Here is a 22,739-nt window from a genome sequence, read left to right as displayed (position 1 = left end):
ATACAAAGGGGATTTAGATTCGATTGGAACTACCTTTGACTACTTCACGGTGTAAGATGCACGACCACAGAGGACTCAGTTCCCCTATCAGCAGTGTATGTTGGAGGACTGGCGTCATTCATAAACAGGGTTACCTCGGAGGCCCAGAGTTCGTGCGGCGCCGCCACTCCCTCAACTACCAGGCAGAAGCGAGGAGGTATCAAGTTGCGTCACTCGCTGTCCACGCCGCCAGCCGCCGCGGGAGGAGCCGGCGTCCATCCTCCGCCGGCAGACCATAGAGTTGTCAGACCTCCGGGCTTCCTAGAGCGCCTCCGGAAGTGGCTGTGGGCAAGATGCGTGCTGGCTGCTGCGGCTCTGCGAGCTGGAAGTTAGGGCCGGAGGGCTCGGCCGAGGCCGCGTGCGGCGCGTCTGCCCCGGGCCTGTGTGGCCTCGCTGCGCCCCGGGCCACGTGCGGAGCGCAGGTGAGTGCGGGCGGGCTGGGCCCCCGGCGCGCTGTGGGCGGAGGAGGCGCGCGCCGCGGGTCAAGTCGGCCCCCAACTTTTCCGTGGGAACCTTTGTGGGGCCGCTCTTGCTCAGCCCATCGTTCTCTGTGTTTTGCATTCGGTCTGAATTGTTTCAGTTAGCGGTTTTGCGTTCCGCAACAAAAACTTCCATTTTTTACAGATGCATTTTGCTTTTGAAGACTCAGATATCTATGGATAAATAAAGTAGGCTATCACTATGTAGCCCTAGTTGGCCTGCAACTCGCTGTGTAGACCAGGCTGGCCTCGAACTCACAGAGGTCCGCCTGCCTCTGCCTCCAAGTGCTGGGATCAAAGGTGTGCACCACCACACCTGGCTTTTTGTTTTTTGTTTTTCCCCCCGCCCCCTCCCCCTTAAGTTTATTCAGGGAACAGTGGTCTGCTGGCTGGATAATTGTGCAGAAGAGACATTTTCAGTACTTCTGGGCGGATAGAAAACCGTATGCAGAATACTTTGCGTACTTGAGTTGCTAAAGCGACATGAAATAGGCTTGAGAACTGGATTAGGGTTCTCGATTCCAAAACCCGTCAGCCCTGAGTAATCTTTGTCAGACTAAGACTTTGACCACTGTCTCAAAACGTACTTATATTTGACCAGTTCACTGGAATGTGGTTATGCAGCAGTCATTATTTTAGCAAATGCACATGTTTTGAGGGTCTGTTGCAGTTAAATAAATTGTGGTAGATGTTAAAAACTTCCATCTCCTTTGAGGCACTCTTTCCTACACTTGAGTATGTCTTTTTGCTGAGTGCCTCTTTTTCTCCTAACCCTCTTGCTTAAGCCTGTATTAAAATACCTTCATAGAAATCTCTAAAAGAAAAACCATTCAGTCAATGCAATTTGAGATAACTACAAAGTATAATATTCATCTCACCCACCTTTGATATCTAAAGCCTGGAAATTGTCTTGTGGTTTGCATTTCTCTCCCAAACGTAACTCAATTTGGGCTTAATGTGAATGGAAAATACATTTCCTTCTACATCTATTGAAAAAAATGATACTGTTCAAGCTGAGTTGTACCATCTTTAATTCACAAGACTGTAATATTTGAGAGCCAGAAGTTTAAAGTTATCTTTTTAAAATTCATTTATTAATAAACCTGACTAGATGTTCTTTAAAGAGAAGAGGTTAAGAATCAGTCCTTACCCACAGGTGCTTACCAACAATATAACATATACACACAAAACTATTAGAGAAGAAACTAGTGAACCAATTTCCTGTTCAGTTATAGATTTTAATTCTGAAAAACTTGCTGATTGGAGGAGAGACTTTAAAAAGTGTAATATTGGCCACTGAAAAGAATGAAAGGACCATACCTGGTGGTTTATGCCTGTAATCCCAGTTCTTAGGCAGCTAAGCAAGAGCCAGCCTGTGCTACATAGTAAGATCCTATCAATAACAGAAAATAAAATCAGATTGGTGAGGGACAAGAACTGCTGGATAGTTTGGCATAAAATGTGAACAAGTCTGATGATTGGATGGCTTCTACCAGGTCACTATTCATTTACTACCACAACAGCAGGACAGTTCTTGGGTGTTACTCACTTCACATTTAAACATTTGATAATTTCTGTTGAAAATAATTGACTGTGAAAATGAGCCTTGATTTTAGGAAAATTCATAACAAAACATGTAAGAATATAAATGTATAGTATTACATTCTCATATCCTTTCCCAAGTTCATTCTTCTCTTAAATCTCATTATTGTAGCACATCCCACCATGTCTTTGTACAGCAACAGCCCATGAACAGACGGATGTCAGTAGCCGTACTAAACCTAGTCTCTTGCTGCTTGGTTCTTCCAATCCTGTAGTTTACCCTGCAGACTATTCTCAGTCTTGTTGAACTCTGAAGATAATTTGCAAATTCCCTTCCTCTTCTATAAATGGATTTTTTTAACCTTCCTGATATTCTTGGATATCAAGTATATAAATTCTGTTGAAATACAATGCAATACTTTGTACTGTTAGTTGTCTTTCTGGAGACAGTGTCTTTGTTTTCATTAGATTGGGAATCCCATGACCTCTCCCCCAAAAACCCTAAAAGATAAAGAGACATTGCTGTGAAGATTCACGTCAAGAACCATGTGTGATCAGCTTTGACTGTGTTTTGCATCCCAGGGCATTTAGTATCATACTTGGTTTCTAGATACTGGGTACTAGTGTCATCTCATACCCCAGTTGTGACAACCAAAGATGTTTCCAACTAGACAAAGGTCCTTGGCTAGGGATGGGAAGATGAATTGCTCCTGATTGACCACTGAGCTCCAGAGTAAATAGTTCAGTGGAATAGATGAGATGAGACAGCCATCAGAAATGGCTGTGAATATGCGGCACCTAGCACACCCTGCTAGCTTTTGCTTGCCCTCTTGAACAATACCGTTCCATGTATTTGTTAGAAGTCTCCCAGACCAAATGTTTGTGCCTTGGGTCTAGTATAAGTGTATCACAAACTCTGTGTCTTAATACTGAAAAATGTGTTCTTTTACATCAGTGAGATTGGAAGTCCCAGTCAGGGTGTTTACAGCCATGCTCTTCTCCTCTCTGACTGTGTGGTCACATAGCTCTTCTCTCTACACAACCATCAAGTCTGTTTTGTATCAATGAAAGGAGACTTGTAGGTCAAGGTAACATTAGAGATGCCAGAAATAGGCCCACATTATAATCTTTTGACAGAGATAAAAAGACAATTCAGTACATTAGAATCATCCCTTCTGCAAATGGTACCAAAGCAAATTGACATCTGTATTCAAGGAGGGGGAATCTCCATCCACACCCCAAACTCTGTGCTGAACTTAATTCAAAACAGAACATAGAACAAAAAGTAAAACTATTAAGCTTTTAGAAGAAAATCTTTTTGATGTGGAAGTAAGCAAACATTTCTTAGATTTGGCATCAAAGGCACAATTCTTTAACATTTCAGTGAACTAGACTTCAAAAAATTACAGATGTCTTCTTCAAAAGCCAGTTAAAAGAATGAAAGGGAATCACTATTTGTAAATCATAAAGGTCCTGTATACAGACTATAGAAGGAATTCTCAAATCTTTAAGGAATAAAAGACCCTCAATTACAAACTAATATTGTGCTGGGCATGATGTCACATGCATATAATCCCAGTACTGAGAGACAGAGCCAAGAGGATCACAAATTCAAGATCAGCCTGGGCTACACAGTGAGTGCCACGAGACTGACCTACTTAGCAAGACCCTGTCTCAACGAAACCTAACTCTTTAGTAAATACAGCTGGGTGAGGTGGCACACGCCTGTTATCCCAGCACTTAGGAGGCTCGAGTACGAGCTTGGGGTATTATATAGTGAGACCCTGTCAAAACCAACCAAACAGCAAAAGAAGGAACAGCTGAAAGTTTCAAATAGATACCTCACAAAGATAAACAGATGACAAAAGACCCTCAGCATCGATAGGAAACAAGTTAAAAGCATGACACATTACCACACGCCTATTGGAATAGGCAAAACTTAGAGGAAAACAGTGTCAAGTGCCAGTGGAATGCAAAATATAGCCAGTTTGGAAAACAATTGGCAGTTCTTACATAAACTTAGGACTTAAAAATTTTGCTTCTGGGTTTTGTACTAGTGGAGTAAAAACTACTCAGACAAGAACATGTATGTGCATGTTCGTTGTGGGTTTCGTCATTATCAAAAACTAAAAACAGCTCATCTCACCAGGTAGAGAATGGAAAAACATTTGCATAATGAATAAACTGATGTAATATTGATTAATACCATGAGTGTTCTGCTCAGTGAAATATGTCAGACTCAAAATACTGTATTTCATTTCTATAACATTCTGGAAGGTCAGCGTATGGTGTGTGATTTTGGCAGTGTGAATGTTGATAAAGCATCCTGGTTCCTTGCAGAGACACTGCTCTAAATCAGTTTCTATGACTAAGAGATGGAGTCCAAGGTAGAAGTCAGCCTGGAGATGGGGAGGTCGATAGGGAGCACAGGCAGACAAGAGGACAGTGTTAGAAGAGTTCTTTGTGCCACATTGTATGGAAACTAATCTTGTCTGTTGAGAACAAGGGAAAGGGTGGGAGCCGAAGTATGTAGAAGCAGTGATGTGTAGCTGGTATACAAGGTGCTACCAGGAGTTAGCCGAGTAGTACTGAGGGTCACCTGAATTAAATACACAGTCTCCATGTCTCCATCCTCCACAACCCTACACAGGGAAAGCCCTACACAGGGAAAGCAGAAAGAAGGGATTACTCCCTGGGAGGGTTTGGCACATGATTTTAGGAGGTGTGTTTCTGGAACAGTGAAGAGGGTCGTTTAAATAGCTGAGCCATGAAGTCCATGTTGTGAGGGGGAGCTTATCTTGGTAAGTTCCTGTGATGTTTGCCTTGCCGTAACACTATCATTTTCTCTTCTGGAAGAAGTATCCTGGAGGCCCTCAGAAGGTCTTTAGGAAAACAAAGAAGGTAGAGGAAGGAAGCCTTCTGAGCTTTTTGGCCCTAAATGGCTACAGAATCAAGAAAACCTTCTTCAGCCCCATCTCCACCAGCCCAGGCCTCTGAAGAGGACCTTGTCATCGTCAAGGTAGAGGAGGATCATGGCTGGGAAGAGGAATCTAGCCTTCAGGAAAATCACGCTCCTGGCCAAGAGCTGTTTCGCCTGCGCTTCAGGCAGTTGCGCTACCAGGAGACACTGGGACCCCGGGAAGCTCTGATCCAACTCCGGGCACTTTGCCATCAGTGGCTTCGTCCAGACTTGAACACCAAAGAGCAGATTCTGGAGCTGCTGGTTCTGGAGCAGTTCCTGACCATCCTGCCTGAGGAGCTGCAGACTCTGGTTAAGGAACACCAGCTAGAGGATGGAGAAGAGGTGGTGACCCTGTTGGAGGACTTGGAAAGGCAGATTGACATCCTGGGACGGCCAGTAAGTAGCTGTGTGCACTGTGGCTGAAGTTCTGGAACAGGGTGGAGAAGTTGGCCACACCGTGGGAATAAGTTCCATGAACTGGTTTCTGTTGAATGAGGATGAAAATGATTAGCATGTACTACATAATATACTTGTGGATTTCCTTTTGATTTTGTAAAGGATATAGTCCTTTTTATATCCACGTAAGGCCAGACAGTTGTTTCATTGTCCTTGTTTATTAGATGGGAGCGTGATACACAGAGAGCTTAGAGAATTTTTTCAGGGCTTTCCATGTTACTGGTAGTTCAGGGCTGCCAGGTGTTTCTGACCTCTCGTTCAAGAAATTAAAAGCCCTACACAGATTGCAAACATAGCAAGAAAACTATTCAAAATCAAAGCAGTGATACAAATCAGAGCTATGTTGTCAGAAGAGTGACAGTGGGCCATGTAAGTGAGGGTACCCAAAGGCCTTGGTTACTGTTTGGGACTTCCATTTATGGAGTTAAAGAGAAGGAGTTGGGTTGCTAAGGAGGATAGTGGGGGTATCCCACTATCTCATCGTACACAGTTTTGCCTCATTGCTCATGTTCCCCAAAACCAGTCTAGGCTTGATCAGTGCCTTACCTTTGTTACCCACAGAGAACTGGAATATGACTAAGTGGACTATGTCTAAGTTTCATGGTTGTTAAGGGGAATAGAACCTTATTCCGTTGTTCAGAGTAGGGTGTGGATATGAGTGGGGGTCCTTGGTTGCTAACAGGTTGCTAGGTGCAGTGTTCAGAGAGGGTTGGCTCTGTGTGCACAGCACAGAAACAAGTGAAGTTTGCTAAACTACTCCCAGTGCCTGCCTACCTCACTCAGATAAGTAAAAATGACTGTCTCCTAGAACACAGACTCCTAGCACTTAATCAGAAGGGTGTTTTGGTACTATATGGTCATGCTGTAGTTTTTTTCTTTGTTGTTCTTTCTCTCATCCTGGAGTTGGTGCTTGATGTAGCAGAAGAGACATCAACAGAAACCTTTCCTTTAGTGCTGAGCAGAAACAAAGCCTTTCTCTGTGCTATTCTGTAGTAGTGTTTTGTGCTGCCCTAAGAAGTGAGATTCCAGTACTTGCTTTCCCAAGCATGAACCCCTGTCAGTGAGTCATTGGCTCTCTTACCCTGTTCATTTCTCAGAAGAATTCCTTGTAACCTAGATGTTCCATTATTTCCAGGTCCCAGCTCGTGCACATGAGCACAGGGTTCTCTGGGAGGAAGTGATGCCTTCGGAACCTCCACCAGAACCTCCAAGTACTCAGCTTCTGCCTGTGACAGCCAAGCATAACCCTTTAGTGCCCCAGAGGCCACAGCAGAGAGGTGAGAAGGCAGATATCACCAGTAAAGATGGGGAAAGCAGAAGGAAAAAGACATATTTGTGATACCCATCCAACCCAGGAACTAGCATCATGTACAGAGTAGTCCCAGTCTCCAGAAATATGTCAATGAAAGTATTGTGTGACTTTTCCTATGGAAAAGAACAAACATCTGTTCACCCCAGCTAGGGCACCAAGCATTGACCAAAGTCTAGCTTGGTGAACCAGTGAGTTTAATTAAGGTCAGGGTCAAGGATTATTGATAGGAACATGGCAGCTTAGCTATACTATTGAAGAAAGTGTCTCTTTCCCAGCAACAATTAACTGCCCATATGAAGGCTTGTGATCCTTCCCCACTAACCACTCAGGAAGAGGAGGGGTCTCATGATCCCCTGACCCTCCATGGCAGAGGTTAATAGGCCCAAAAAGCTGCTGGGAATTCAGGAGGGCAGTGACCCAGAGGCCCAGAGGACAGTGTCCACAACAGTAGACGTCACTACTGGCTGTCAGCTCTAGTGGTAGATGTACAACACAGAACCTGGGTTCTTTTTATGTAGTCACATATTTGTTATCCCAGTACATTTACTGCAGACATTTTTTAGATTTTGTTAGTATCATACCATTTTATTTGCAAATTCTTGACATGCATTCCTTTAATTGGAGCATTTTCTAGACAGCAACAGGAAGATGAGCACCGTTAAGAGTCAAAATGTTGGCGTAATACCAATCTAGTCCACAGTGCATACTCCGGTTTTGCCAGTGGTCTCAAAGTTTTTTCTGGTCCGGAGTCCAGCCAAAGACCACAGTGCACAGTTAGTCATAAATCTCTTTAGTCTCCTTTAATTTGGTGTTCTTTCTCAGTCTTCTCATGATCTTAGCAATTTTAAATAATACAGGTTAGTTTTTTGTAGAATGGCTACAGACTTGGGACCACTTGATATTTTCTCATATTTAAGTTGTATGTACTTGGTAGGACACTCCAGAAATTTCATTATTGAGATGTTATCTTTGATGAGTTGATTAAGGTTAATCTTGCTAGGTTATCTCTGCAAAGTTACTATTTTTCCCTTTACAATTAAAAAGTAGTTTATGGGGAAATAGTTATACGGCTGTGTAAAGATCCTAGTCCCTATCCAATTTGTTGATAAAACAGTAGTTTTAATATTTATTGATGTTTCCTTTTCTATTTTATTGTTACTTCTTAACTGAGTGATTGTTGAACCAGCTAACAAAGGGTTTTCTGTCATTCCTTCTACATTGATGTGGTGTTACTTTTAAAGAACAGTCACTTCTTTCCATTTTAAGGTGTGTGTGTGTGTGTGTGTGTGTGTGTGTGTGTGTGTGTGTATGTATGTGTACATGCGCGTGTGTGCCTGGACATCAGAGGACAGCTTTCTTCAGGAGTTGGTTCTGTCCTTCCATCTCTAGGTTCCAGGGATTAAATTTGGGTCATCAGGATTGCACAGAAAGCATTTTTACCCAGAATCCTCTTGCAGGCCCATCTGTCTTATTTTCTGAGACAGGGTCTCACTGAACCTGGAGTTCATCACTTCAGGTAGACTGGCTGACCAGGATCTGCCTGTCTCTGCTCCTCCCCCCTCCGATTGCAAACATTGGGGTTGTAGACCTGAAGCTATACAAGGGTGCTGGGGACCTAACTCAGGGCCTTACTCATCCAAGGGAAATACTCTACCACCTAGCTCTGTCCCCAGTGCTTCATTTTATTACTACTGTTTACCAACATGGATGTATAAATTCTTCCAAAAACATTCTCTTACTGTCTTTTTGTTTTAACGCTTAAGTCATCTCAGATTCGGCCCGGCACAGCCCTTAAGTCTGCCTTCTGTGTCTCCCTGACATTTGTTCATCGTATTTCAAAAATTACCTTATTTTCTACAGAACAAGATACTTCTAGCTCATCTTCCCCCACATTTTTCATTTATGAGATTTATAGCATTTTGTTTTATATAAATGAATTTTTGTTTTATTTTTTGCCTTTTGAAACGGTCTCTTTGTACTGCTGACTGGCCTGGAGCTTCCAGTGTGAGTCAGGCTGGGCTCATATCTGTGGTGCTCCTGCCTCTGCCACAGTTGCTGGATGACCCACATATGCCACCCCACCTAGCATATAAATGGGCCTTCAGTATTGTACTTGATATTAGCCAAAAGGCTGTGAATTTTTAATATTTCCAAAGAATGCGCATAGAAACACTGAATAATATGATTCTTTTCTAAAGTCCTAAATCTTGTTGCCCAAGACATATGGTGGCCAATTATAATGTTGATTTGGGTGATAAGATGCTTAATATCCATGGTAAGTAGACACTGGCAGCCATGGCATACATCAGAAAGGTAACAATTAATAGCAGTAGGTTGGTTCTTGTATTCAGTTTGCTAGACCATCAGAATCTAAAAGAATACTATACCTGTACAATTTGGTATGTATTTATTATTTTTATCTTATGTGTATGAGTGTTTTGCCTGCATGTAAGTTCATCCATATCATACAGTGCTCTTGGAGGCCAGAAGAGGGTGTCAGATCCCCCAGGACTGGAGTTACAGATAATTGTTAGCTGCCATGTGGGTGCTAGGAAACTAATCCAGGTCCTCTGAATAATCTCTCCAGCCCCTTGCCTTTAAATGAAGTTCAAGGGCATTAAAGTGCATATGTTCTGTGGGAACCATAGATACGGGCCCAGATGTCAGCACTTTTTGTGCAAAATCCTTGGCCTATGTATATGCTGGGATAAAAATAATTAGGGAGGAGTGAATGCTGACACCCACAGCCATACAAGGCTGGTCTGTTCACGGCTCCTTTCTCCCCTTAGCCATGTCTTCTTCTCAGAGTCCTGCTCCTTCCCAGAAAGGAAGTTCTGGAGATAAGATGGCAGCCTCACTTCTCACAGCAGGGTTCCAGGTGAGTTGTGCTCCTTCGAACTAAAAGCCCATCCCTAATTGACAGTGCTGTGGCATGTCAATGACTGTCTGTAGCAGTGCCTATTTAATAACTAAACTCTTGCTTAATGAGAAATTGATCTTTGATTTTCTCCCAATAAATCTAGTGCACTTTTCTCTACCTCCCAGCTGTTCAGATCCCATTACCTAGCACATTCCTGCCCCTCTGTCCTCTTCTGACATACACCCTAGGTTTGCACTGTGGAGCCTTTCCAGGCCCCAAATGAGAGTCTTGTTTTATTTCAGACTTTGGAAAAGATCGAAGACATGGCTGTGTCTCTTATTCGAGAGGAGTGGCTTCTTGACCCATCACAGAAGGATCCGAATAGAGAAAACAGACCTGAGAATTACAACATGTTCTCCCTGGGTAAGGAGAGCTGTGGTTATTATAATTTAAGATTTTTTTGTTTGTTAATGTTTCTGATAGCTTTATGAGATTTCTGGAGGACATACTTGAACTCAGGATCAGGGCTGTAGAGCTGGCTCAGTGGATAAGAGTGCTTCCTATTCTTCCAGAGGACCAGAGTTCTGTTCCCAGAAACTCCATAGGCACCTCATAACCACCTATAACTCCAACTCCAGGATCCAACACCCTTTCCTGGCCTCTGTGGGGACCTGCACATGTGTGGTACACATACACATGAGTAAAAAGAAAACTTTTTAATAAAGCCTCAAAAGAAACTTAGGATTCAAGAGATGGATGCAGATTTGAGCCTTCTTGAGTTTTAAACTGAAACATTGTATTCTCTGATGCAAGAATTCTGTAGTTTGTACCTGAGTACTGTTTTCCAGTCAGAAATTGGCATCTCTGTGGTACTCACTGAGTTCACACATTTCTTCTCTCAGTTCCCACTGGACCCTGGCTTAGGGCTTTTTTGGTCACAGAAGTCTATTGTACTTCCACTCCTTTTAGGACTGTTTGGTACATTTGCATATTTCTCTCCCACTTAGTAATCCTTTAGCTCCTTAGCTCCTCCCACTCCTAGCCTCTGCTTCTTAATTGGTCCCTTCCCAACTTTACTCTCTTCCCGGCACTTCTTCCCCAGTTGGCCTCTGGTACTTCTGCTTGATTAACCTGTATGTCTCCCCCTATTATGAAGCTATTTTGAATAGAGAAGTCTTTATTTACTTGTAGATTCCATGTGGACTTCTTTTCCTCCCTCTTCATTTCGTTTCTCCTAGCATAGATAATAGAAACATTGAGGGGTTGCAGAGATGGCTCAGAGCATTAGAGATGGTTAAGAGCATTTGCTGCTCTTCCAGAGGACCTGAGTTTGGTTCTCAGGACCCATGTCAAGCAGCTCACAACCACCTTTAACTCTAGCTCCAGGGGATCCAACACCCTCTTCTGGCCTCTGAGGGCACATGTACACACATTCAACACACATATCTAAAAACATATCTAAAATAAACTTTTTTCAAAAAGAAAAGAAAGTGCCATCCAGGATGATTAATTGCTCCATGTTTATTTCAGGTGGTGAGACCAGGAGTGAGAACAAGGGATCAGCTTCAGAACAGGTAATACCTGCCGGAGTCCATACCCATGGAGAGACAGCTGCCAAGTGCAACGGGGATGTTATCAGGGGTCTTGAGCATGGAGACACCCAAGACCTTCTGGGCAGATTAGAGAGGCAGCGGGGAAATCCCACCCAAGAGAGACGGCATAAATGTGATGAATGTGGGAAAAGCTTTGCTCAGAGCTCAGGCCTTGTTCGCCACTGGAGAATCCACACTGGGGAGAAGCCCTATCAGTGTAATGTATGTGGTAAAGCCTTCAGTTACAGGTCAGCCCTTCTTTCCCATCAGGATATCCACAACAAAGTGAAGCGTTATCACTGTAAGGAATGTGGTAAAGCCTTCAGTCAGAACACAGGCTTGATCTTGCATCAGAGAATCCACACTGGGGAGAAGCCCTATCAGTGTAATCAGTGTGGGAAGGCCTTCAGTCAGAGTGCAGGCCTTATTTTGCACCAGAGAATCCACAGTGGAGAGAGACCCTATGAATGTAATGAATGTGGGAAAGCTTTCAGTCACAGTTCACACCTCATTGGACATCAGAGAATTCACACTGGGGAGAAGCCCTATGAGTGTGATGAGTGTGGGAAAACCTTCAGGCGAAGCTCACATCTTATTGGCCATCAGAGGAGCCACACTGGGGAGAAACCCTACAAATGCAATGAGTGTGGGAGGGCCTTCAGTCAGAAGTCAGGCCTCATTGAACATCAGAGAATCCACACTGGAGAAAGACCCTATAAGTGTAAAGAATGTGGGAAAGCTTTTAATGGTAACACTGGCCTCATTCAGCATCTGAGAATACATACAGGGGAGAAGCCTTATCAGTGCAATGAGTGTGGGAAAGCCTTTATTCAGAGATCGAGTCTCATTCGACATCAAAGAATCCACAGTGGAGAAAAACCTGAGACCACAGGAGTTTAGGGAAAGCTTTGGTTGTAGTTTGAACATTAATTAGCAAAATAGAAACCATGCACTGGTAGAAAGGTCCAGTGAAAAAGGCAAGAAGTTTGTTGTTTAGTGGAAGTATCTGTAGTGAGAACAAAGTTACAAATAGCTCTTCAGTAGTTTGGGCCCAATGCCTTGATACAGGTTGATTAGCTTAGCTGTCTTTGAATATCTGATGAAGCGAGAGCTCCCAGCAGCTTAATACAGTCTTCAGAACTTTAACAGCGCTAGAGTAAGTTGCTAGTTTTGACTTGAAGCACTATACTTTGTCTTTCAGATGAGTAGCCGTAGGCTTGAGAGAGGCTCCAAGCCCCTCTGCTTCTTGCCATCTCCTGTGGTCCCCATCTCTCATCCCTCTGAAGGGGCGCTTATAAATCCTAACCTAAGAAGCTGCTTGAATCCAAGGCAACCTTTCAGTGAGACTTATATTTGTACTTAGCTTTCTAATACCCTAGTCAGAGGGAAGTTTTTTATAGAAACTTAGCATATTTATGTTCAAGTGTTTGTTTTCTTCTAAAACCTCTAGTTGGTAGAAATCCATATTTCTCTGCAAACTCAATGCTATATTTTAACAGCATTCCAGCATTTTCTTCATTTGGCACCCTTACTGACTCCATTGAGTCACTGAGCATCTGTACATACCTTCATCACCCCCAGTCTCAGTACCTGTGTCAGCAAAGGAAGTGGACGCGTTAGTGGTGATTGTGAGAGTGATGCAGAGAAAGAGGTGAGTGGAGACTCAGCCTGGCTATTCTTGAGCGTGGATAGTTGTACCTCAAGGTAACTTCTGATTCTCCTTCCACCTCCCCACTGTACACCGTGGTACAAAAGATATTTGCACTGTCCTAGTTACGGTGTCATAAAGAGACAGAAGTGCTTGGAAAAGACATAAAAATCTTCACAGATAATGCACCTCACAGTACTGCCCTCAAGTTCCTGTTAGCTTGTGCGAACTGCTGACTACATGTCACCCTAGATCCGCCTTCTCAGAGGGCCTCAGCACCTCTCATCAGCTTCCATCTGTGTCCTGCCATTTGTATAGCTTTAATACCCACAGTGGGAATCTGGCAGATACCTTACCTCACTGTGCCTGATTCTGAATTCTGGTGTACTCCATCCGTCGTCTACAAACAAAGACATGTTGTCACCAGGTATTGTATGAAGAAATGAGACTGGTTTTAAACCTACACGCCAGGTCTTATGCATCCAAAACTGGGGTCCCCTTTCAGTTGGGTCCTTTGTACTTACTACTTAGTAAGCACTTGCTAAAATGCTTACTCTCAAGTACTATTATTCCAATAGTGCTACTGTGCTTCCAAATATTTGGAAGATTTTTAGAATTCTTATTTACTAGACTGTAAGAAAACCATCTGTTACTATTAATCACATTTCATGTTTGTCCATTTGATTAGATGCTTACTTAATGGGCTTGGAATTGAATAACTTGTTTTCCAACATCTTCATACTTAAAATTATCCCATTAATCTTATTCAGAACACACAAAGGTAGGTTTTGATAAAATCTCCGAGAGAATTTCATTCTGTGACTGTACCATAAAAGGAGCAAGTGTGTTTTTTATGACCTCACAGAAGTCCACACTTAAGACTGTAAGTTCCTTTTCTAATATCTCTGTACCACCCAAGTCCCCTTTGACCACGGACAACAAGGTTATCTACTGTGTGCTTCCTTGAGCTGTTAGTACTTAATCATCACTTGTCATCTTAGTGTCACTGGTCAGAATAGTCCTTTTTCTTCTTTTCTGTTTTTGTTTTTTTCTTTTTAACAAAGATTACCATTCCTAACCCCTTTGACCACGGACAACAAGGTTATCTACTGTGTGCTTCCTTGAGCTGTTAGTACTTAATCATCACTTGTCATCTTAGTGTCACTGGTCAGAATAGTCCTTTTTCTTCTTTTCTGTTTTTGTTTTTTTCTTTTAACAAAGATTACCATTCCTAATATCCCTAAAGTCTCTGCAAGCAGTACGAACTTAACTGCTAGAACTGAGCCCTCTCTCTAGCCCCAATAACTTTTTTTTTTTTTTTTCCAGACAGGGTCTAAAAATTTTTAAGAAACTAAAAACAGGTAAATCTACCCTTGTTGTGATTTTGCTTCTCACTTCAGATGTGCCTTACCCTTTCTATAGGATATATGAATTCTGCCTGAAGCCAGTGATGCCTTGTGTGCAGAAGTAATACAGGATGGGTACACTGTCAGAGGGAAAATAAATGTATGTGTGCACATGTCTGTATACATACCTACTCCTAGAATATACTTTTTAGGAACACTTGCCTTCATTTCCAATAAATTGCTAATTTAGCATTAGTACCCCTAGTAATATATATCCGATTACTTCAGTCTCAGAATTACTAAGTATCTGGCAGAAGTTCAGAGAAAATGTCTAGGAAGCTTAATGTTATAGTGAGGTGGATGTGAGAAAAGACTGTAATTTTAAAATGAGTTATTGAAACCGGGCATGGTGGTTCACACCTTTAATCCCAGCAGAGGGAAGCAGAGGTAGATGGCCAGCCAGAGCTACATAGTGAGATGTTGTCTTAAAAAAATTGGAGCAGAGCACTGGCTGCTCTTGCAGGGGACCTAGGTTTAGTTCTCAGCATCCACATGGTGGCTCATAACCGTCCATAACTCCAGTTCCAGGGCATCCAACACCCACTTCTGATCTCTGCAGGCATTGCGTGATACAGGTACTTACATACATGCAAGCAATACACTCATACACATAAAATAAAAAGAACAAATTTTTTTTTTAAATTATCAGGGCTGGAGAGATGGCTCGGAGGTTAAGATCGCTACTGTTCCTGCAGAGGACCAGTGCTCTCTTCCCAGCACTCACATCGGGCAGCACATGACTGCCTGTAACTCCAGCTCAAGCGGGAATCCAACACCTCTGGTCTCTGGGCACTTGCACTCATATGCACATACCCTCACCCAGACATGTACACATACACATAGTTAAAATTTTAAAAGTGAGTTACCACAACTGATTCAGCATGTGTATAGAAATAGCCAAATGGCATATAAGAAAAGACTGAATTCTTTTAAGATATATAGAAGCCATTCTTAATCTGAGTTCACGGAGCATTGAAATATTACCGATCAATCTACATGACATTATTTTGAGCTCTTAACTATGACTGGCATGCATTTGGCTCCTTTATCCTGCACATTCTATTTTTCAGCCTCTTATTTTGATTTTTATTTGTGTGTATATGTGTTTGTCTGTGTGTGGCAATGTGCATGTGAGTATAGGTACCTGAGTAAGCCAGAGATGTTAGATTCCCCAGGAGCTGGAGTGCAGGGAGTTGAGAACTGCCTGGGATAGTTTCTAGGAATTGCTCGGGTCCTCTGTAAGAATAATACATGCTCTCGACCTCTGAGCCATGTCTCTAGCCTCTTGTTCTTGTGCTTTAATCTGAAATGAGTTATTCACCAGTACTTTCTTCTCCCATCCCAGCTTCTCATTTTAGGAGCTGGCATGATAAAATGGTTCTTCCTAATTCAGTTGCCATCCGGCATAGCCCTGAGACGGCAGGACGGCCATTTGAGAATGTGGTGGTTGATTCCAACATGGATCAGTTTAGCTTTGCCCTGTTTCTAAGCTATCAGGTTATAATGGCTGGTATATTCTGAGCATTTGTTGTGTTCCAAACCCTAAGTTAAACATTTATCCTACTGAAGATTGCTGTTATTGCAGCATGCCAGATTTTATAGCTAATGAAGTAGAGGCCGGAGAGCTGACGAACATCACATAACCAGTAAGTGTCAGAACAGATTCTAACCAATCTGTCTGTTGCTGGAGCCTGTGCTGACCACTGTGCTTCATTACCTACAGTGAATATTGAAGCTGTCCAGCCCTTTTAACACCATGTATCTTTGGTCATCAGAGACACTGGCTCAGTGTGTAATGTAGTACAAATCCATTGCAATTACTAGAAAACTGGTTAAAAGTTTTGGGGTTAAACCATGTTAAAGATGTTTACACTCAATGCTTTTAGTTCAAGAGAATTAAATTATATCAATGAAACACATAGAAGACAAAACAAATAACAACTTAGAGATTCACATTTCTCTGTAAACTGCCCAAGGAAAGAAGAATTATGGAAGGAAATGAAGATCTAGATTCCAGACTGGTCAGATGGCAGTTAGGATGGTGGTGTTAGCTAACCCACAGCCGACAGTGGGAAACCCTCAGGCTTCCTGCTCATTTCTAGCCCTGTGCTGTTGCTCCTACTTTCCTGGTTTTCAAACATGTTGGTCGTTTTTAACCAGTTTCCGCCTGAACTCTTAAAACCTTTGCTTACTGGCTGTCATTGTCAGAATTCTGCAGAATGCTATGGAATGGCCAACGGACGAGTGGCTTTTTAAGTTCTTATCCTCAGCCTCATTTGTTTCGTGCTGTGGAATTCCCCTGCTCTTCAGGAGTATTTCTTCTCCTTTCTTTGGCTTATGGAATCTTTTTAGGTCATTTTTCTTCATCTGGCTTCTCTTTATTAGTTTTTTTTCTCCCCCATGCTAAGCCCATGCTAAGAATAGCCTCTCTTTCTCTGTGTAACCCTATTTATCCATCTTGTTGCTTCCTGTCTTCAAGTGACTTCACATTCCCACTGTGTGTGCCATCTTACTCCGTGGGCATTTTCCGTAGATTCCCTACGCACCCCAGCATTTGGAAAACAACTCATAACTCTTCTCCCTCAGTCTGCATTTTCCTTTTACACAAGCTGCGTTGCTTGTCTGCTGTTCCCCCAACAGGACCATTACCCTTCGTGTTTCTCTTCCCAACTGTGAAGTTATTTCATCCTTTTCTGCCCTCCACTCTCCAGGCCAAAATCTTGTTGAGCTAACTCTTAAGTCTTCTTGAGGCTTGGTTTTTCTTATCCTTTCGTCTGTTTTACATTTCTGTTACCCCCTTATGGCCTTCCACACAGATCCATGTCATGTGGACCCAAATTACTATCTTTCCAGTTTTCCTTCCTCTCAGAATCTCCATCTTGTACAACACTGCCAACAGCTCTCAAACTCCCATTCATTTTCACAGTATCTTGCTTTTACTCAGCTTTCAGGAGGTAACTCTTAACAGAGCAGTGTTGTTTCCTCACCTTCCCTCCATGCTTAATCTTCCGACCTTCCTTACTCTATAACGTGCTGACCTGTTCATCACCCTCAGACCTCCTACAGCTGCCTACTGCTGTCTTCCAAGCCCTTGCCTCCGTGCCTTTTCCATGCTGTTCTTTTTTACTTGGATTTCCCTTTGGCCCTGGCTTGTGTTCATCACTCTCTGCGAAACCTAGCTTCCTTTATGTCTTGTGAGTGAGATTCCCTGATGGACTGCACCTCACACCTCCCCCTTTTCTGTGCTGCCCCAACACTTAACTTTGAAGTTTATACTGTGATCCATGCAATTATTAATATGTTGCTCTGTAATTGTTTTCTAGCTGTCTGTATTACAGTTTCACATTTGTATTTATTTCCAGAATTAAACTGTAAGCTCCTTGAGGGCAGGAATAATAACTAACATTTGTATCACTGTACCCTCTAGTGCCTAGTACAGTGCTGAGCACACAGTAGGTGTTTAATAAATGCTTGTTGCATTATTGTGTGGTTTATTTGTGATGTTATCTGCAAATTTTAAGGGTTTTCAAGGATGTGTCTTGCAATTCAATGCACTCAAAAAGTACAGAACTGGGGCTGCAGAGATGGTTCAGCAGTTAAGAGCACTGACTGCTCTTATAGAGGACCCGGGTTCAATTCCCAGCACCCACATGCAGCTACGACCCATCCTTAACTCCAGTTCCAGGAAAATCCAAAGCCTTCTTCTGACCTTCGCAGCATTGCATGACACGGGTGCACTCACACACACATAGGCAATACATTCATACACATAAAATAAAAATAAAATATTTTTAAAAATTTTTTAAAGTACAGAACTATCTCAGTAAAGTATGGTACGTCGAGATTAACCTTTACCAGAATAAAGCCTAAAGAAAATTCTAGGATGGTGTGTATAAAAAGTTTCATTTAGCCAGACTTATTTATGAGTTAAGAAAGAAAACAGGAAACAAGCTGTGTGCAGTGCTTCCTGTGTGTAATCCCAGCTCTTGGGGCGTAGAGGTAAAAAGATTGAGTTTAGAATTATTCCCTGCTATGTAAACAGTTTGAGTCCAGCCTAGACTGCTCGAGACCCTGTCTCCAAAACAGAGAAAAAGAAAACAACAGTGGCCACAACTATTCTGTTAAAGTTACAGGCATAGAAGGTGCTTGAAAATTGGACTTTGGTGTTTGCTTAATGGTTATCCCTGGGAGAATTTTATCTATGTCTGGAGTCATTTTAGTGGGCACCGTTAGTGGGCAGTTGGGGTTCTTTTCTCCCTGGATTACTCTTTGGCCCAAGCTCATGTTCATCACTCTACAAACACCAGCTTCCTTTATGCTACAGGCATTTAGTGGCTGGAGTCCTGTGTGCCTTTACACATCCTGCAAACTGAGGGTATCCTTCACAACAAAACCAAGCTGTGACAGAATCGTGTGTACATGTTCAGTTTGTGGTAAAAGTGTTAAAGAAAAAAGCTGTAACGTTTGGACTTTACAGCATCATGTCAGAATGTTTTAAAATTTTGTTAGTAGTGCTGGAGAGATGGCTCAGTGGTTAAGAGCACTGGTTACTCTATTATAGAGGACCTGGTTTGGTTTCCAGCACCCACATGGCAGCTAACAACCATCAGTAACTCCAGTTCAAAGGGATCCGATGCCCTCTTCTGACCTTCATAAGCATTTTATGCATATGGTGCACTTAAACATACATGCAGGCAAAACACCCATACACAAAAATATTTTAAAATAAAGAAAATTTTGAATAAATATTGTTAGTGCTGTTTTTAACTGACACATAGAAACTGCATTTTTATGGGGTAGCATGTGACATTTGAATACATATGTACAACGCGTAAGTATTAGATGAGAGTGATTGGCACATCTGTCACCTCGCATTTTTAATTCTTTTGGGGGAACATTTAGAGTTCTCTTTACTAGTCATTTAGACATTCATTATACCACTGCTATGTAACACAAGAAGCTCAGGCTAGGGGTGTAACTCCAAAGTATAGCAGTTGCCTAGCATGCACAAGTGCCCTGAGTTTGATGGCCTGTGCTGCAAAAAAAAAAGCTTCCTAAATGCGCTTTTGTGCCTGTTGATGATGTTTTAAGGTTACCTTCAACATCAGGTCTGCCACCATCCCATGCCAGGCAGCAATCCAAGTGTGGAAGTCAAGTCGGCCAGCCTTCCACATCTTGTCTTACTGCCAACAAAGATGAAATGCAGTGTGGAGGGTCTCCAGCAAGGGGAGAGTGACTAATTTATCAAAGCTTTAGCTTTGGGAACAAGACCACCAACACTCAGGCTGCCGCTAGAAAGGAATAACCACCGTTTCTCCAAGCAAACCACAAACTAGAATGTTCTGTTTGCAAATAGAACCCTTGGCCCTGAAGGGTTGTTTTGGTTTTGATTTTTTTGGTTTTGGTTTTATCTTTCTTATACAAATGTGTGTGTGTGTATGTAAGTGTACCACGCACATGCAGTTCCCACAGAGGAGCGAAGAGGGTGTCGGATCCCCTGGAACTGGAGTTACAGATGGTTGTTAGCCACCACGTGTGTGTGCTGGGAACTGAACCTGGATCTTTAAGAGCAGCCAATGTTCTTTAACTGCTAAACCATCCCTTGAGCCCTGCCCTAAGGGTTTTTTTTAACACTATCCTGCTGAGAAGGCATGAGTGTCTAAGGCAGTGTTCTAGTTTGCTTTCAATTGCTGTGACAAAACATTCTGACAAATACCAACTTGGGGAGGAAAGGGTTTATTCAGCTTACATCTCCTGGGTCACAGTTCATCAGGAAGCCCAAGATAGGAACTTAGGGCAGAAACCTGGAGGCAGCTGAAGCATAGGCCATGGAGGAACGCTGCTTACTGACTTGCTCCCCTGCCCCATGCTCAACCTCCTTTCTTATACAATACAGAACAACCTGCCCAGGGGTGGTACCACCCTTAGTAGGCTGGGCCCTCCCACATCACTCAATAGTCAAGAAAATACCCAACAGACATAGCCACAGGCCAGTTCAGTAGAGGCAATTCCCCAGTTGATGAGGCTCCTCCTACCCAGGTGTGTCAAGTTGACAACTAAAGCTACCCAGCACAGGCAGTGTGGCTCCCTAAATTCATAGTTGCAAAGCCAGCTTCTTAAAACACTAGTCTCCATTTGCAGCTCAGTGTACTTCAAGTTTAGGAAGGATCAACTCCAAGGCTAACAAAGCAGTTGATGTAAACACCAAAGAACTGCATTTCTCTAATTTAAATTATTAATAATCTAAAGAATGGTTGCTGTTATCATCTAGGGTGCCAACCTGTTCAGAAATTGGAGGGCCACAGAGGTCAACTGACCTTCATTGAGTCACCCATTAAGTGTATATTTTGCTTTTTTTATATTTCTGGTTTTAGTTTGATTTGATTGGGTTTGGGTTTGGGTTGTTTGAGATGTTTAGGGCCTTGGAGAGGGGAGGGAAGGTGACAAGAGTCTCACTGTGTAGCCTTGGCTCACCTGGAATTCACTGTGTAGCCCATGCTGACCTGAAACTCAGAGGTCTGCTTGCCTCTGCCTCCTCAGTGCTGAGATTAAAGTCGTGCACAACCCCTGACTATTATGTTCTAAACCCATGCTCTGCCACAGGATGAACTCATGACTCCCTAAATAATTCATTTTAGGAATTACTCTTTTTAGCAGTTTGTGAGTTCAAACCAGCACATTGGCTGTGATGTCTTAAGTTAAAAATCTTGAGTAATGAGAGATTTTGCAGCAAAACTATGTTTTGAAATTACACCTGGTCTGCCTGTCTTCGAAAGGGCACACAAGATCACTACAGCATCTGCGGCTGCAGTGGGGCCCTGCTACAGATGTTTAACAGCTCTAATGACTTTAAATCTCAAGAGTCAATGGTGTTTTTAGTTTGGTAAAATCCAGGAAACAAAAAACACTTGTGGATGGTATAGTAAGAAATCTGAACCTTGTGGATGGCCAGAGACAGGTTGCAGAGCAGAACTGAATTTGGACAGCAACCACAGAGCCAGGAAAAGGAAGCACCAGTCTACACTAACCCAAGGGGAAGCCAGGCCAGGCCCAGAGCTTTCTGGGCACCTGGTCCCTTGCTGGAATTATGTTATTTTTGCCTCACAGAAGGTCTGGGAGTTCATGAATGCTTTCCTGCATATCTGAGCTCAACTATCTTTGTGTTTCCAACGTGAGTAGGAGTTCCTTATGTTACATATTGCAACCTCAGAGGAATGCAATGTAAGGGTCCTCTGGACATGCAGCAGACATGGAGGTTGCACCCAAATGCATCCTCTGAAAGGTTTTTCTCAATATTTACTGCTGTGGGAGTTAGAGATGCAAGTGCACGTCTGACACAGTTGGTCACGCTATCCATCAGACTTCAGTTCATTTTCCAAACACAAGGAGGGGGCCTGGAAATCATGGGAAAATAGCATCAGCTCTAAATTCAGGAGAGGCTTGCTTCCTCTCCCACCTCCACCTCTCGTGCCCATGCCATTTCTTTTAGAATGAAAAATAGACTAATTCAGCTTGTCAGTGGGCACCCTTCCCTGTAGCTGTCACCCCATCCAAACCAAACCCTCTTTCCAGAGATGCTGCTGCTGAACCTGCTGCCCCAGCATGTTACCTCACTGCCCTTTGCAATTAACCCTGTATTTAATATTGTCCATCTTTCTCCCTTGGTGTGTTTAGTGTAACAACTTTGGCAGTCTTTGCGTGTTCCTTTGAATAATAATTTTTTTAAATGCTTCTTTTACAGAAGTGTTCTGAAAAGCTCTCAAAAGGAATCAGTGAATTGCTCTCCAACAAGCTGGTTTCAGTGGTCCCAAGGATTCTGTTAACAAACTTAAGGCCAACACTCTGAGCTCACTCCAGCAGCTCAGCTGACATCAGCCAAGGACAGCTGCTGCCCATCCGCCCTGGAGAACAGCATTTGTGGGTGAGGGAGCAGCACTGCCAGATGGTTGGAGTGCCTGGGTGCCTGTGAGAGAGGGGTTAAACTGGATGGACGTCAAGGAGTTGGATGAACCCAGAAGTAGGAAGGAAGGGATAGGTTATCTATCAAGTCATCTTAAAATATGTGTGTCATGGGGCTATTCAGTCTCGTTCCTCCCCCCACCCCCCACCCCCGTCTTGTCAGCGTAAAAGCATAACTCTCACCTCAAAGGGGATAAGAATTTATTCTGGAGCCAAATATGAGTGGTCATGGTCCAGGAACACAGATTCAGGTTACCTCAAATTCCATGTTCCAACGTGGTAACAATTTTATGGAGTTTTTATAGCAACATAACAAATAAAAGTCATAAATCAAGACACATTTCAAATACATTGGTGGATACATTTAATAGGCAGGTCATGGCAAAGCGGTGGGGGTGTTGGGAGCCTCTGTTATGCAAAGTGGAAGCCCCTTCACGACCGGACAGCTCATGCAGCTCGGGATCATGTGCTGCGGGCTCCTTTC

The 22,739-nt window shown here is 42.9% G+C and overlaps 1 protein-coding gene across 4 annotated transcripts; it reads left to right on the top strand.

Moving 5' to 3' along the window:
* The first annotated feature begins 312 nt into the window (after positions 1 to 312).
* Zkscan8 (zinc finger with KRAB and SCAN domains 8) lies at positions 313 to 22,314 on the top strand. 4 transcript variants are annotated; one of them, XM_029553735.1, is made up of 7 exons: positions 313 to 461; positions 4,917 to 5,418; positions 6,614 to 6,755; positions 9,580 to 9,668; positions 9,953 to 10,073; positions 11,181 to 11,224; positions 22,038 to 22,314. In XM_029553735.1, the coding sequence occupies exons 2-7, from the start codon at positions 4,999 to 5,001 to the stop codon at positions 22,140 to 22,142; spliced, it is 921 nt and encodes a 306-aa protein (XP_029409595.1). In that variant the 5' UTR covers positions 313 to 461; positions 4,917 to 4,998; the 3' UTR covers positions 22,143 to 22,314. The 4 variants fall into 4 exon arrangements, with proteins under 4 accessions (XP_029409595.1, XP_029409596.1, XP_029409593.1 ...); XM_029553736.1 differs by lacking the exon at positions 22,038 to 22,314 and adding an exon at positions 12,742 to 13,959 and having other exon boundaries at positions 314 to 461; XM_029553733.1 differs by lacking the exon at positions 22,038 to 22,314 and having other exon boundaries at positions 314 to 461; positions 11,181 to 12,168.
* The last annotated feature ends 425 nt before the right edge of the window (positions 22,315 to 22,739 follow it).

Source organism: Nannospalax galili, unplaced genomic scaffold, assembly GCF_000622305.1.
Source record: "Nannospalax galili isolate Female #2095 unplaced genomic scaffold, S.galili_v1.0 scaffold2324, whole genome shotgun sequence".
Lineage (NCBI taxonomy): Eukaryota > Metazoa > Chordata > Mammalia > Rodentia > Spalacidae > Nannospalax > Nannospalax galili.
This window is presented reverse-complemented; position numbering and strand designations above follow the sequence as displayed.

Bases quoted from the DNA above. Each gene is read 5' to 3' on its own strand.
- Zkscan8 (XM_029553733.1), top strand. From the start codon at position 4,999: ATGGCTACAGAATCAAGAAAACCTTCTTCAGCCCCATCTCCACCAGCC. The intron at 5,419-6,613 runs GTAAGTAGCTGT...CATTATTTCCAG, and splicing joins TTGACATCCTGGGACGGCCA to GTCCCAGCTCGTGCACATGA. The intron at 9,669-9,952 runs GTGAGTTGTGCT...GTTTTATTTCAG, and splicing joins TTCTCACAGCAGGGTTCCAG to ACTTTGGAAAAGATCGAAGA.